Source organism: Eleutherodactylus coqui, chromosome 10 (genome assembly GCF_035609145.1).
Source record: "Eleutherodactylus coqui strain aEleCoq1 chromosome 10, aEleCoq1.hap1, whole genome shotgun sequence".
Taxonomy (NCBI): domain Eukaryota; kingdom Metazoa; phylum Chordata; class Amphibia; order Anura; family Eleutherodactylidae; genus Eleutherodactylus; species Eleutherodactylus coqui.
In genome coordinates, this window is record NC_089846.1 from 14,388,890 (window position 1) to 14,404,221 (window position 15,332).

At 43.5% G+C, this 15,332-nt stretch overlaps 1 protein-coding gene across 1 annotated transcript; it reads left to right on the forward strand.

Annotated features, from left to right (window-relative positions):
* The first annotated feature begins 7,752 nt into the window (after positions 1 to 7,752).
* Positions 7,753 to 15,072, forward strand: LOC136581032 (uncharacterized). The gene is made up of 3 exons (XM_066582024.1): positions 7,753 to 7,865; positions 10,629 to 10,694; positions 14,561 to 15,072. Exons 1-3 carry the CDS (start codon positions 7,817 to 7,819, stop codon positions 15,070 to 15,072), a joined length of 627 nt encoding a protein of 208 aa, XP_066438121.1. The 5' UTR covers positions 7,753 to 7,816.
* The last annotated feature ends 260 nt before the right edge of the window (positions 15,073 to 15,332 follow it).

The following is a 15,332-nucleotide window of genomic DNA, read 5'->3' on the forward strand; positions in this document are numbered from 1 at the left end:
TGTGGGCACTCTGATTTCTTCATGTTTCATACTATCCCTGGGTTGCAGGGGCTCACCTATGCTGTGAATGACTTGGGTAGGGCGCAGAGTGCAGATGGCTTTCCCATTGCGATGTTCAGCTATCTGACACATATACCGAATGAATTGTGTGGGAACACATAGATTTCCCATCGCTATGTAACTCACGGCACATTGGGTCAACCAGGTGGAGGCTGGGACCGAGCCTGACCCTGGGCCTGCTCACGTGCTTCCCACACAGATTATTGCGGGTCCTACCTCAGTCATGGTTTCTTGGGCTTATTATGCCACCTCCCCCTCCCCCTTCGGGTCTGGGGATCAGCGTTGGTCGGCATGTATTATCTCTCGTGCTACAAATTACCACAGTTATCCGAGATACTGGATTGGAGCATTCACAGGAAGCGTTAGTGATTTCATGACACTTTCACAGGGTCACTGTATACCTGTGGTGGCTACTTTGGCGACACCTCCTGCTTCAAACCAATCTTTGGTGTTTGCGCTGCTGCATTGTGGAGATGTGTGGAAGTACCGGCACCTCAGTCCCCTTTATGCCCACATTTGTGGCCCTGACGATTCCAGTACAGGACCGCCCTTATTGGGGTGATGACTTTACGTATAGGTAGGCGTCTGCCATTCTCCCTGCATCCAAGTGTCAGTCTCCCTGTTCCTGCCTACATTTCGTCTATCTGAGGAGTCAGATCCACATTTTCCGTAGATCCCATAAATCCATAACAGGATCCAAAGGCCATGGATCTCGCTGATCTACTTCATGGGGCACTTGTATATCTGGACAGGGTCTGTCGTAGGCCTTCTGATTTGTCCATGCTGGCATGGTCGCCAGTTCTGATTCTATATCGGTCCATGTGTCTTTACAGCCTGTCTGTCCTCTCTCAGTGTTTAGCACCTCCAGGACCTGCTAGAGGCCACACCTGGCTCTAGATTGGGTTTCCTGCCTCTAGCTGGACAAAGCAAACCAAACTCTTTGTACCCTTTGTGACAATCCATGAACCGCCTACTAGGAGGATGTTTGTTCCAGGATGAATGTATCCAGGGCAAGGAGGGAGCGTAAGGAGGGAGGTACTGTAAGGTCATTGCACGTCTCTGTCACCTTCATGTGATTACGGGCAGCTGCTAGCATCCCACTGCCTTTCCTTTCTGCTTCTGTCCAGTACTGAGAGGGATAATCAGCACTGATAGGGTTAACCAGCTCTCTGACTCTCATTTTACCTGTGGGGTTAATTAGGCATTACTCTCCTATTTAAGGTGAGCTGATGCACTTCCTAGTTGGCTTTGAATTGGTGTTTGTTAGTTCATGACAATCATCCTTGTTCATTCTGTTCTGTGTCAGTTCTGCCCACTCTCTGGGTTCTGTCTTGCAGTCTATGTCTATTATCTATGTCTTGTCTGCCTCTCTGCCTTTGGTCTATATTCTGACCTTCTGTTCTGTCTGAGGTATCTTGCATATCTGCATCTGTTCTTACATTTATTTTCTGTCAGTTTCATGTCAGTTTGTCCTTGTTCTGTCCTGCAACTGTCTGATGCGAGTTCCTTCTGGTTCCGGGCTCAGTCACTGTTACTGCAGGTAGCGGATGGCCGTACCTCAAGATGGATGTCTCTCTGCAGCGCCGGGAGAAAGAACATGTAACCGGCTTCATTGCCGGTCATGTGCTCTTTCATCAACGCTGCAGAGAGACATCCGTCTTGAGGTATGGCCGTCTTCTTCCTGCAGTAACGGCTCAGTCTGTTTGCCAGATCCGTATGGTTCTGTGTATTACCCCTTCAGGGATAAACAGAACCGAGGTTCCAGTGCAGGGCTACCCTTATCGGCACGATCACCTTGCTTATAGGTAAGGGTCTGCCATTCTCCCTGCAGACAAAGGTCAGTCTCCCTTTTCTTGCCTACAGTATGTCTATCTGAGGTATCAGCTACCAACCACTCCAGGACTGTCCTCAGCATTGGTGGGTTGGTCCAGTGGATCCACATATTTTTCGTAAATCTCGTAAATCCATAACAACACAGAAGAAGAAGATGAAGAAGACGATGTGGAAGAAGAAAGAAGATGACAAAAAAGACAAGGAAGAAAAGAAAGAGGAAGAAGACAGAGAGGAGAGTAGAGGAAGAAGAAGGAGGAAGATGACAAAGAAGATGGTGAAGTAAAAGAAAAGGAAAAAGAAGAAAGCAGAAGGAGAAGGAAAAAGAAAGAAGACAGCGAATCAGAGGAAAAAAGAAGAAGGAAAAAAAGAAGATGACAAAATAGGAAGAAGAAGAAGGAGGCGGAAGAAGAAGGGAGAAGAGGAAGAATACAAAGAGGGAAGTAGAAAAAGGAGGGAAAAAAAGATGAAGACAGTGTCGAGGAATAGGAAGAAATAAGTCGACAAAGACAAAGAAGAAGAGAAAGAGATTGAAGGAAGTGGAAGAAAGAACAAGTACACAGAGAGGGCAGTAGAAAGAATAAGAAGAAGGAAGAAGAAATAATAAGAAGAAAGAAGATCACAAGGAAGACTACAACAAAGAAGAGGAGAATGTAGAGGAAAAAAGATGACAATGAAGGCAGAAGATGGCAAAGAAGAAAGAAGACAAAAAGAAGAAAAAGGAAGAAGAATACAGAGAGAGAAGTAGAAGAAGGAGAAGAAAGAAATATGAGGAAGCAAAAGAAATAAGGGAAAGAGGAAGAAGGAATAAAGAGGAAAAAGAAGAAGGAAGAAGGTGGAAGAAAGAAAATAACAAAGAAAAAGAAGAGGAAGAAGAAAGATAAAAGAGGAAGAAGAAGAAGAATACAGAGAGGGGAGTAGAAGAAAGGAGAGGAAGAAGAGGAAAAATAAGATGCAAAAGGAGTAAGACAAAGAATGTAGGCTATAATGAAGACAAAAAAGAAGAAGAAGATTAATAAGACAAAAAAGAAGACGATGACAAAAAATATGAAGAAAAAGAAAGAAGACAATGACAAAAAAGGAAGAAGTAGAGGAAGAGGAATAAGAAAGAGAGACACAGAAGAGGAAGAAAAATACATGGAGGACTTTAGTAGAAGGAAGAAAAGAAGATGAAGAAGAAAGAATGTGACAAAGATGAAGAAGAAAAAAGAAGGGAGAAGAAGAAGAAAGAAGAAAGAAGACAATGATGACAAAAAGATGAATAAGAGAAAGTGAAAGAAAGAAGATGACGAAGAAGAGGAAAAAAGATGATGACGATGAAGGAAGAAAAAGACCATGAGGAAAAAAGAAGAATACAGAGAGGGGAGTAAAAGAAGGAGATGGAAAAAAGGAGAAGAATAAGGAAGAAGAAGAAAGAAGACGACAAAGAAGTAGACAAAGTAGAAGAAGAGGAAGAAGGAACAAGAAAGAAGGGAAAAGGAAGAAAAGAGAAGAAAGAAGGAATAAGAGGATGATGATGAAAAAGACAAAGAGGAAGAAGGAAGAGGAATAAGAAGAAGTAGGAAGGAAAAAGATGACAGAAAAGTAAATGAAAAAGAAGAAGAAGAAGGAAGAGAAAATAGAAAAAAAATAAGGAAGAAGGAAAAAGGCAGAAGAAAGAAAACAGTGATGATAAAAAAAATGAAAAAGAGGAAGAAAGAAGACAACAAAGAAGAAGGTGATGAAGAAGAGGAAAGAAGATGACAACGATGAAAAAAGAAAAAGACAACAAAAAAAAAAAATAAGACAGAGACGGGTGTAGAAGAAGGAGAGGGAAATAAGAAGATTAAAGGAAAAAAACTAGATGACAAAGTAGAAGAAGAGGAAAAGGGAGAGGAAGAAGACAGGAGAAAAGGAAGAAAAAAAAGAAAGAAGGAAGAAGAAAGGTAGAAGACGATGATGATGAAAAGGTGAAGAAGAGAAAGAGGAAGAAGGAAGAGGAATAAGAAGAAGTAAGAATAAGGCGGAAGAAAAAAGACAACTATGAGGAAAAAGCCAAGGAAGAGAAAAAGGAAGAAGGAAGGGGAAGAAGAAGGAGGAAGAAGATGGGAGATGAGGGAAGAAGGAGGAAGAAAGAGGATAACAAAGAAGAGGGAAAAAATGGAAGAGGAAGAAAAAGAATACAGAGAGGAGAGAAGAAGAAGGAGGTGGAAAAAGGGGGAGAAGAAGAAGAAAGTGGAAAAAGGGGGAAAAGAAGATGATGAAGAAGAAGATGAAGATGACAAGAAAGAAGAGAAAGGAAGAGATGGAAGAAAAAGAATGAAGAACGCAGACAACAAAGAAGACAAAAAAGAAGTAAAAGGAAGAATATAATGATGAAAAACATGAAAAAGAAGAAAAGAAAGAGGAAAAGGGAAGATGAATAAGAAAAAGTAAGAATAGGGAGGAAAAAGCAGGGAGAAGAAGGAAGAAAACAAAGAAGAGAAAGAAGAAAGATGGAAGAGGAAGAAGAATACAAAGAGGGTAGTAAAAGAAGGAAGAGAAAAAAGGGGAAAAAAGATGACGGAGAAGAAGATGAAGATGACAAGAAAGAAGAAAAGGGAAGAGTTGGAAGACAAAGAATGAAGAACGAAGACAACAAAGAAGACAAAAAAGAAGTAGAAGGAAGAATATGATGATGAAAAAGACGAAGAAGAGACAAAGGAAAAAGGAAGAGGAATAAAAGAAGTAAGAATAATTAGGAAGAAAAAGGACGACGAAGAAGAAGTGGAAAAAGAGGAGGAAGGAAGAGAAAGTTTGAAAAAGAAAAAGGGAGAAGGCTGCAGAAGAAAGAAGACAACAAAGAGGAAAAAGACAAAGAAGAAGATAAAGAGGAAGAAGGAAGAATAAGGATGAAGAAGAAAGGAGAAAAAAAGGAAAAAAGTAAGAAGAAAAAGAAAAAAGAGGACAACAAAGAAGAAGAAGGAGGAGGAAGAAGAATGAAGAAAGCAGACAACAAAGAAAACAAAAAAGAAGAAGATGAGGAAGAAGAAGAATTAAGAAAGCAGACAACAAAGAGGAAGACAAAAAAGATGACGAAGATGAAGAAGCAAAAGAAGGAAGAAGACGACAATGGCAAAAAGGAAGTAGGGGAAAAGGAAGAGGAAGAATACAGGGATGACAACAGAAGAAGGTAAAGAAGAAGCAAGAAGAAGAATAAAGACCATAAAGTTGAAGATGACGAAGAAGGAAGAGGGAAAACAATAAGATGAAAAAGGAAGATGATGATGAGGAAGGAAAATAAAGAAGAAAGAAGATGACAAAGAAGAAGACAAAGTAGAAGAAGAGAAAAATGAAGACAAAAGAAGAAGAAAAACAAAAAGGCAGAAGAAAGAGGGGAGAAGAAAGAAGAAGAAAGAGAAAAAAAGAAGGAAGAGAGAGAGAAAAAAGGAAGAGAAATAGGAGAAAGAAGAAAAAATGTGACAAAGAAGATGAGGAAGAAAAAGATGAGGAAGGAAGAGAAAGAAGAAAAAAGAAGGGGGAAGAAGGGAGATGAAAGAAAACAACAATGAAGAAAAGAAAGAAGAAGACAAGGGAGGAATAGGAAGGGAAAAGAAAAAAAAGAAGAAAGGAGAAGGAGGAAGAAATAAGATGACAACAAAACATACAAAGAAGAATATGAAGAAGTAGAATACAGAGAGGGGAGTAGAAGAAGGAGAATAAGAGGAAGCAGAAGATGACTAAGGTGACAAGGAAGAAGAAGGAGAAAGAAAAAGGAAGAGGAAAATAAAGAAAGCGAACAACTAAAAAGAAGATAAAGAAGAAGATGATGAAGCAGAAGAAGAGGAAGAAGAAAGAAGACGATGACGAAGAAGAAGAGGAAAAGATAAAGAAGACGACAACAACAAATTGGAAGAAGTAGTGGAAGGAAACGGAAGAGGGACATGGAAGAGGAAGAAGAATACAGACAGGACCTCAGAAGAAGGAAGAGAAGAAGAATAAGAAGAGGAAGGAGAAGAAGAAGTAGGGAGAAGGAAGAAAGAAGAGGAAGAAGTGAGAAGAAGGGAGAAGGAAGAGAAAGAAGAAGAAGGGAGAAGAAGGGCGAAGAAGAAGGAAGAAGAGTGAATAAAAAAGCAGAAGGAGGAGAAAGGAGTAGAAAGAAGATGATGAAGAAGAATACAAAGAGGGGAATATAAGATAGAGTAGGAAGAAATGAGCAGAAGAAGAAGAAAAGGAAAGAAGAAGAGGAAGAAGGTAGAAAAAGAAAAATACAAAGAGGGGAGTAGACAAAGGTTAAGGAAGAACGCAGAAGAGAAAGAAGAAGGTAGATTTAAAAACAACAAAAAAGAATGCAAAGGACAAAATAAAGAAAAAGAAGGAAGAAGAAGCAAATATAGAAGGAAAAGAAGAATTAGAAGAATAAGGAGAAGATGGAGATTTATTTTTCTTCTTTTTTCTTCTTTCTGTTTTAGCAAAGTCTGACTTGAAATAGGGTTCTATTGTTTTGATTTGCTTAGCAGTAATATGGAGGCTATCACCAAGCATGAGGGAAGATCTTCCGTCTCTACGAGGGTCAGTCTGTCTTCCTCATGGATAGTGACGGGGTAACTTCTCTGCTGAATGTATTTGAAGATACAATCTTCTAGTGATCCTGAGTTCTTACACATTCAATCCTGAAGACACCAGACAGTCCAGGGGACAATAATGCCCACAGCTTTATATAATGTCCTTAGCCCGCTTCCCCTTTTGCTACAAGTTCAAAGCTGCTGTTCTTCGCATCCTCCCGGGTGACATCTACTCTTCACCAGAAATGTTACATAACACAACATCTTCCCAAGATGACAAGTGACTTGGCGGCTCCAGTATAAATATGAACCTTGCCAAGAAATCTCCTCATCCTCCTTCTCACCCTCACTAGTTGTAGCTGCTCCAGAGATGATCCTTCTGTGAACTGCACTGCTGCTCCTGCTTTACGGGGAAGGACGTGAGTGCAGGCTGGTGTAAGTGCAACAGGGCAGTGCCAGGATGTGCGGAGAGGACAGGCAGGGGGCACAGAGGGTTTAAGGAGGGGAGTGTGCTGATCTTGAGAAGTGGTTACATAGTGTAACGAGCAGCACAGAGTATTTCAGCATAATAATGTGTTGATTTTGTGCAAGTAGGTTCTCAGCAGCACAGGGAATGTCAGGAGAGAAGTGTGTTCATCCTGTGGAAGGTTACAGACAGTCACATAATGGAAGAAACAGGATCTCAGCAGCACAGAGTATGTCAGGAGTGGGTGTGCAAATCCTGTGGATGGTCACCCAGTTGCACAAGTGAAGGAACAGGGTTCTCCAGCAACACAGAGGATGTCAGGAGAGCTGTGTGCACATCTTGCAGGAGGTCACAGACAGTTACATAGTTGAAGAAGTAGGGCTCTAGCAGCACAGATATTTCAGATAACGAATGTGCTGATCTTGTGGGAGTACACAGACCATGACTCACATAGTGGAAGAAGACGCAGGATCCCAGCAGCACTTCAGCAGTGGGTGTGCTGATCAGGCAGTATTTGTACCTCTTCCTAATATCGGGGTTCAGTCTTTCTCATACAGACCCCCCTCCCCTCATGTTGTATCGTGATTTCATCTTTCTCGCCCAGCCCCCACGTGACTGCACCGGAAACATGGAGACTCGGCGTCCCGGAGTCGGTTTTCATCCGAGCGTCCCAGCAGCTGGAGAGTTTCCCCGTGAAGGTTTCTGTAGTGAGTTACCCGGATAAGACAATGACGTTCTCCTCGGCGCTGCTGCGGCTGACTCCTGAGAACCGTTTCCGGGGATCGGTGGCACTCTCGGTGAGTGTCGAGGGGATGTGCATAGTCCTGGATCTTGTGACTCATCTCACTGTGGTTCCTCTCTGTGGTAGATTACAGCAGAGGATTCCCCCGGAGAGTTTGTGGATCTGGTGGTGGAATCTGAAGCGTTCAGGAAAGAGATGAGGATCCCGGTGACCGGCGCCACCCAGAGCCCCAGAAATCAGCCTGGTAAGATCTGAACATCAGTGATCCTCTCAGGGTAGCAGAGATCTGTGTAGATGTGTTCACCTCTCAGGGAATTATCTGCTCTGATACACTGTAACGACCCCTCAGCTGAGAGATGTGTTAGATGAAATTATTTATAAATGTGGACGTGCGCTTCGTGCTTTTCTGTACTGTTCAGATCAGTATAAGGCTAGTTTCACATGGGCGATAACGGTTTTGCTGTGAGAAAATCGCGGCAAAATCGCATCTTTGCTCTTGCGAACTTTGAGCGTAAGCGATGCTTTTTTTTAAGAATAATCTTGAATCGCTGCTGCTCGCTTTAAAATCGCACGTGTTTTTAACGCAAAATTTAATAGGGCTTTTGTAATGTTAAAATAGCAACGCATGTTTGTTGCGTTGCAATGCAATAAAAAGGAAGCTCCATAGGGAAACATGAGAGGTAAAAAAAACCCCAAAAAAACGTACATCGCAGAAAGAATCACATCTCACTCGCATAAAAACTGCATCTACGTATGAGAGTAATGTGATTGGCTTATTGTTCCCATAGAAAATCATGGGCAATATCTCTCTTAAAATAGGACGCGCTGCGACTCTCCTCTCTCATAGCACCACTGCGCGAGAAAAAAACGCTCTTGTTAATGCACTCGTACATAATAAGTTATTACAACACATGAGGTCTGTGCATCTTGCAAATACACAGAACTCATGCATTTTTATCACCCTTGTAAATGCGGCCTTAGGTTTATATGAGGGGCTGCTGATAAGTCTTTGGCTTTACCCAGAAAGAAACGAGATAGGAAGATGAAACTTTACATTTCTTCCACATACTCTCCACTGACGCCAACACACTTCTTACATCGGTATTCCAAGTTCTGTAAGCCTTGCAAAAAGAAAGCTTTTGTTTGTGCCTCAAACCAGTCATCAGAAATGGTGTGAAATTTGGTACTCTTGAGGTGTTTCTGCAGGTTTGGAAACAGATGATAGTCGGAGGTATAAGGAGAATTTATGTGTTTATCAAAGAGAAGATGATCCCAGATCTCGTGCAGAAGTCTGGACCCAGGAGAAATACAAATCACACCAGCCTGTGCGGTATGAGATGATTTCTAATTTATTCTAAGGTGTATGTGGTTTATATACCATAAATGACATCACAGGAAAAGTACATACCTCCAAGGTTAATAAGAATACATGATAGGCTGAAGCTAAAATGTTTAACCTAAGTTACACCTTTTAATGTGTAACTATAACATACAATGAAACTGTTATGAATTCAGTGAAAAGGAATGCAAGGGAGGCAGTCTGAGACTCTTATCTTGTCTGTCTACCCCATACTGGTATAGGAAAGGTTTTGTTTAACCCCTTCACTACTTATACTAGCATCATGCTATATCCTTCTAGTCTACAATGCAATAAAAGAACAATTAACTGATACATTGATCTACAATTTTCTTAACAGGAGGGAGTGAAATCTGGTGAATAAGGTGGGTGGTCAACCAGCTGGAAGCCTAGCTCCACCAGTTTTGCCGCGGTTGCTTGTGCAGTGTGAGTGGAGGCGTCTTGCAGGAACAAGATTCCTTTGGGCAGCTTGCCGCACATTTTGGCCTTCAGAGCTGCCTTCAATTGGTCCAAAAGCTCAATGTAATACCTTGCATTGATGGTGGAACCATTGTGAAGGTAGTCCACTAGCAGCACGCCCTCCTTATCCCAGAACACAGACGCCATCACTTTAGTGGCTGAGAACCACTGGGCCTCCACTCTTCTGACTGCTCCTTGGTTTCAGGGTGATACAAATAAATCCAGGTCTCATCCATAGTGGCCAGTCGATCCAGGAAGTTCTTATCAGTCTGGAAACGGTGACAAATGGACCGGGAAGTTTTCACTAGCATGCTTCTGATCTGTTGTCAAACATTTGGGGACCCACTTTGCAGATCGCTTCTTCATGTTCAAATGTTCATGGACAATGACACAAACATGTTCACCAGAAATCCCCATGATGTCGGCTATTCCTTTGGCCGATTCTCCAGTATGAGGTTGTGCACAGCATCGACGATCGCCGGAACAACAACCTCTCTCGGCTGTCCAGGACGTTCCTCATCATTGGCGCTGAAGTGGCCCGTCAGTTCTAAACTGTAGAATATGAAGGGCATTGATCCCCCAATGTCTGCCACATATCACCATGAATATCCTTCGCAGACTTTCCTTGCAGAAACAAGAATTTTATCCCTCCTCTGCTCTCATTTGCGGTGAAGATCGCCTTAGACTCCGCCATTTAGTTTCCCCGCGTGCCGAGATAACTGTTGCCATAAGCTAGAAAGACAAAATTTTGAAAACCTATATTAGACACATAAAGCTTTCATGTGATGTAACATTCGTTACCATAGAAAAAAAACAAAACACAAAGCCAAAGACTTATCAGCAGCCCCTCGTATAGACCTCCTCCTGAAACCCTCTGTGCTGCGGGGTCCCGGCTCTTTGCACTATGTAGCTCCCAGTCTGTGACCCCCACAATTCAGCACATTTCTCCATTAACCCTCTGTGCTGCGGGGTCTCGGCTCCTTGCACTATGTAGCTCCCAGTCTGTGACCCCCACAATCCAGCACATTCCTCCATAAACCCTCTGTGCTGCTCCCCCATTAAGTAACCGCACCCCACTGCCTGCATTCCCATCTATACTGTACGTGGAGGTACATTAGATCCGGGCGGCTTCTCACGGCGGATCACATGTTGGCGATATTTCATTTTAATGCGAAACGTTTCTCGTTCCAGATAAAACCGCCATCCGGAGAAGACGCCGGCGATCTGTGCTTACCGAGGAGCAAACCGCGGAGCTGAGTACGTTACAGCTTTAACTCCTGACATCGGGGTCCCGTGTAATTAGTGAGGGGTGACCGCGCCACAACCGGGAGACCGTACGCTGTTACCCATAGCAACCAGTCAAAATCAGGCTCTTCTGCAGGGCGCTGGCGCTTGATTAGTTATTATGGAGGCTCCTCCTCTTTACCCTCCATCAGATTTATGGACTTGAACAGAGGAATCTCTCCACACTGTCCTCTGCTCTCCCTCAATGCTCACTAATCTCTTACTGTCTTCTCGACTCCTCTTCTCTGACTGCCCTCCAACAGGAGGTGCAGGGCCTTATATAACCTTCCCTTCCAGAAATTTCTAGTATATTCCCGATCAACCCCTCCTCATCCAATCAGGGCTCAAGTAGCACGGAGTGGCTGACCAATAGCATAACATTGTGGTGTATTCTATTGGACTGCAAAAGTATGAATATGATCTGTGTGTATCAGGTGATGATCTGAGCATAAAGATGTTCTGTGTATTTAGAGGTATTCTGTGTAGGGAGGTGTGCTGTGTATAGGGAGGTGTGCTGTGTATAGGGAAGTGTTGTATGTAGGGAGGTGTTCTGTGTATATGGAGGTATTCAATGTAGGGAGGTGTGCTGTGTATAGGAAGGTGTGCTGTGTATAAAGAGGTGTGCTGTGTATAGGGAGGTGTTCTGCGTATATGGAGGTATTCTATGTAGGGTGGTGTGCCATGTATAGGGAGGTGTGCTGTGTATAGGGTGGTGTTCTATGTAGGGAGATGTTCTGTGTATATGGAGGTATTCTATGTAGGGAGGTGTGCTGTGTATAGGAAGGTGTGCTGTGTATAAAGAGGTGTGCTGTGTATAGGGAGGTGTTCTGTGTATATGGAGGTATTCTATGTAGGGTGGTGTGCCATGTATAGGGAGGTTTGCTGTGTATAGGGTGGTGTTCTATGTAGGGAGATGTTCTGTGTATATGGAGGTATTCTGTGTAGGGAGGTACTCTATTTAGAGAGGTGTTCTGTGTATAAGATGGTATTCTATGTAGGGAGGTGTTCTGTGTATAAGATGGTATTCTATGTAGGGAGGTGTTCTGTGTATAAGATGGTATTCTATGTTGGGAGGTGTGCTGTGTATAGAGAGGTGCTCTATGTAGGGAGGTGTTCTGTGTATAAGATGGTATTCTATGTAGGGAGGTGTGCTGTGTATAAGATGGTATTCTATGTTGGGAGGTGTGCTGTGTATAAGATGGTATTCTATGTAGGGAGGTGTTCTATGTAGGGAGGTGTTCTGTGTATAAGATGGTATTCTATGTAGGGAGGTGTTCTGTGTATAAGATGGTATTCTATGTAGGGAGGTGTTCTGTGTATAAGATGGTATTCTATGTAGGGAGGTGTTCTATGTAGGGAGGTGTTCTGTGTATAAGATGGTATTCTATGTAGGGAGATGTTCTGTGTATATGGAGGTATTCTATGTAGGGAGGTGTTCTGTGTATAAGATGGTATTCTATGTAGGGAGGTGTTCTGTGTATAAGATGGTATTCTATGTAGGGAGGTGTGCTGTGTATAGGTAGGTGTGCTGTGTATAGGGAGGTATTCAATGTAGGGAGGTGTGCTGTGTATAGGGAGGTGTTCTGTGTAGGGGAATATTCTACAAATGGAAACATTGTATGTTCTTAGACATTCTGTGCATATATGGAGATGTTCTATTTAGGACGGCTTCACACAAGCATATGCGCTAATACTCTCAGCGCAGCGTATTTGTGCATGAATGAAGAGAACCATAATCAGCATGTTGCGCCCATGTCTGTGCATATTACTGTCCTTTCTCTGCATGCAGGGTTAGTTCACACGTGGGCACGACACACTTTTTGTATGGAATTTAATGGCTATTTAAGGGCTTATACACATGGGCTCGTGCACAAATACACTCGCCGTCTTTTTTTCTTTTACAGTTGAAAGTTAAAAAAATGACAACAGATTGGTCCGACCCCTCTGTTCTCACACGTATAAAAACTATGTGTGAAAGAAATAGGGTAAGGCCCATCTTTTCTCGTGCGTAGTGATATCGTGTGAGAATGCCGCTAGTCAAAACCCAACCATTGAAATCAGTGGTTTCGTATCGTCACAATTTGCGGCTGCCCCAAAACATGCATGAATCCCGCCCGTGTGTTTAAGCCCCCAGACTCATAAGGGTCAGCTGTCTTTTTTCTGCATTTTGCACAGTCACACCCTTCCCCTTGCATATTTTCGCACCTGCCATAGACTTCTGAGACTTGGAACTTATGAGAACAAACCCATTGAAATCAATGGGCTTTATTCTCTGTGCTAGCAGATTTTGCATGCACAAATTGGGTGGACGCTGTCTTCTCTTTTTTTTTCAAACTCCAGCGCAATTATGCAGAGAATGGAACCCTTTGATTTCAATGGGTTCATTCTCATTTCTTGCGCACCAAAAAGCCCCATAAATGTCTATGGGAGGTGTGCAAATGTACACGTATATAGACTATGCGCAATACGCTGCGCAAATCCATGTACACCAGCTTGATAGCCATTTAAATCACGAAGGGGGTGATTTCCCCGTCCATGTGAAATAGCGGTGCCTGCGCTATTAACTTGTTAACTGTGCAAAAAGTTGCGCGGGAGTGAGCATATTTTGCAATATGCTCATCAGAGGCCGCTCTTCCGCAAAAATGCACGCAAATATGCTTACGTTCATGTGAAGCACCATAACCCTTAGGGCTCACACCCACGTCCGTTTTTTGTTTTTTTTAAATCCCCGCCTGCTGAAAGTGCTGGACAGCAGTGCTGGGGAGCCAGCCGGAGGACGCGTCTGAGCGGCGGAGAGGTAAGTAAAGTTCTTTTTTGTTTTTTTTGACCGGCTAGGGATGATTTTCAGGGTAGGGCTTCTATTTCAAGCCCTACCCCGAAAATCATGCTGCGGGGGTTGCCACAAAACCACTGCTTTCAATGGGGCTGGCAGCAGCGCCGACCCCATTGAAAGCAATGGGATAGCATGCTGGATTCTGCATGCTGTCACAGCTGTGGCAGAGGATTTCTTCATCTCCACGGTCCCCGCGGGGATGAAGGAAACTCCTGCCACAGCTGTGACCGCTAGGGCAGAAGTCTGCGATATTCTCCCTATGTTTTCAATGGGGCTAGCGCTGCTGTTGCTGGCCCCATTGAAAACACTGGCGATATTGTAGCGTTTTTCTTCACTGTGAGCCGAGTGTTTTCACTCGCTCTCGCAGCGCAAGAAATAAAAATGCCAGTGGGTGTCCGCCCTTAGGGTTTATTAGTATTTTTTATCAGTATTTTGTAAGCCAAAACCAAGAATGGAACCTATAGACAGAAAGTATAATGGAGAGATTTACATTTCTTTCGTATTTTGGACCTGCCCCTAGCTTGGCTTACAAACTACTGTCCCCCTCTGGAATAAGGGACCTGGTGCCCTCCAGTGATGTCAGGATTGTGTCCATCCTGTGTCTTCCAGTGAGTACTACCGAAGCACACGGTGTACAGGGTAGTCTGAGAAGTTGGCACATAGGGGACCAGGAATTGGTGGATCTGCAACAGAATGACTAAAAAGTTGGGCACCAGGTACTTTAACTGTACTTCTCTACTGATCTCTGAGCTTCAAGCTGGAGCACCGACTGTTGTGCTGCAGGCTGGGCTCACCCTGGAGGTGTCAATTGCCATCCCAAGGGATTATGTGCTGGTAGCCCTGGGTCCTCATAGGTGGTCTCAGCTACACAGTCTCCAACCTCCACTGGGCACGCCCTTGCTCAAAACTGTTCAGCTATACATGATGGACAGGAAGGTTGTAGACAAAGTATGTGAACCCCAACCCTATAGACTGTCATTTATCAGCGTAACTTCTTTTTCCTCAGGCAGCAAATTCAAGCATCCCACCTTCCGGCGGTGTTGTCATGATGGCATCGACCATTATGCCCAGCATTCCACTTGTAAGAATGAAAGCAACGAAGAGTTAAAAAGGAGCAAACCAAAATGTTACAGAGTCTATGAACAGTGCTGCAACTATACTGAGAACGAGCACGGGCACAAGCCGGTAATGATGGCACTAAGGGCATCACCTCCACCAGTTACAGCGCTTCTCCTACTTATAGAACTTTCAGAACCTAAAGGGCCTCCACCACTTATATTACCAACACTTATCAGTAAACCCGAGCAGATCCCTGCAATCAGACCACACGAGGAGGAGGAGGTGATCGTGATCACAGTGACACAGACCACCGACAGGGGTAGAGTCACCAGTACATTCACCGTGAAGGTCGACCCCACCGAGGACGTCTCCATACAGCTGAGGGGCAAGATGTTTAAGACTAATATCGTTGTGTCATCCATGACTCTGCCCCCTGCGGATGGACTTATGACTGGGTGACTGGGCATTGACTGGGTGACTTATATTTCCAGTCGATATATTTTATGGCGATTTGCAGAAATAATAAAGTCCAGATCAAAAAACACCATTTTACTGCCTAATATTGTATGTTACCCCTACAACGTCCTTCCAGTTTTTAGCTCAGCGAGGCCCTGTCTCTGCACCCCACAGAAGTGCATGTAGTGGTGCTGCACTACCAAAGCTGTGAGGTGCAGAGACCACAGAGCACCCCGACCCTTGAGATTTACTGATCATTGGGG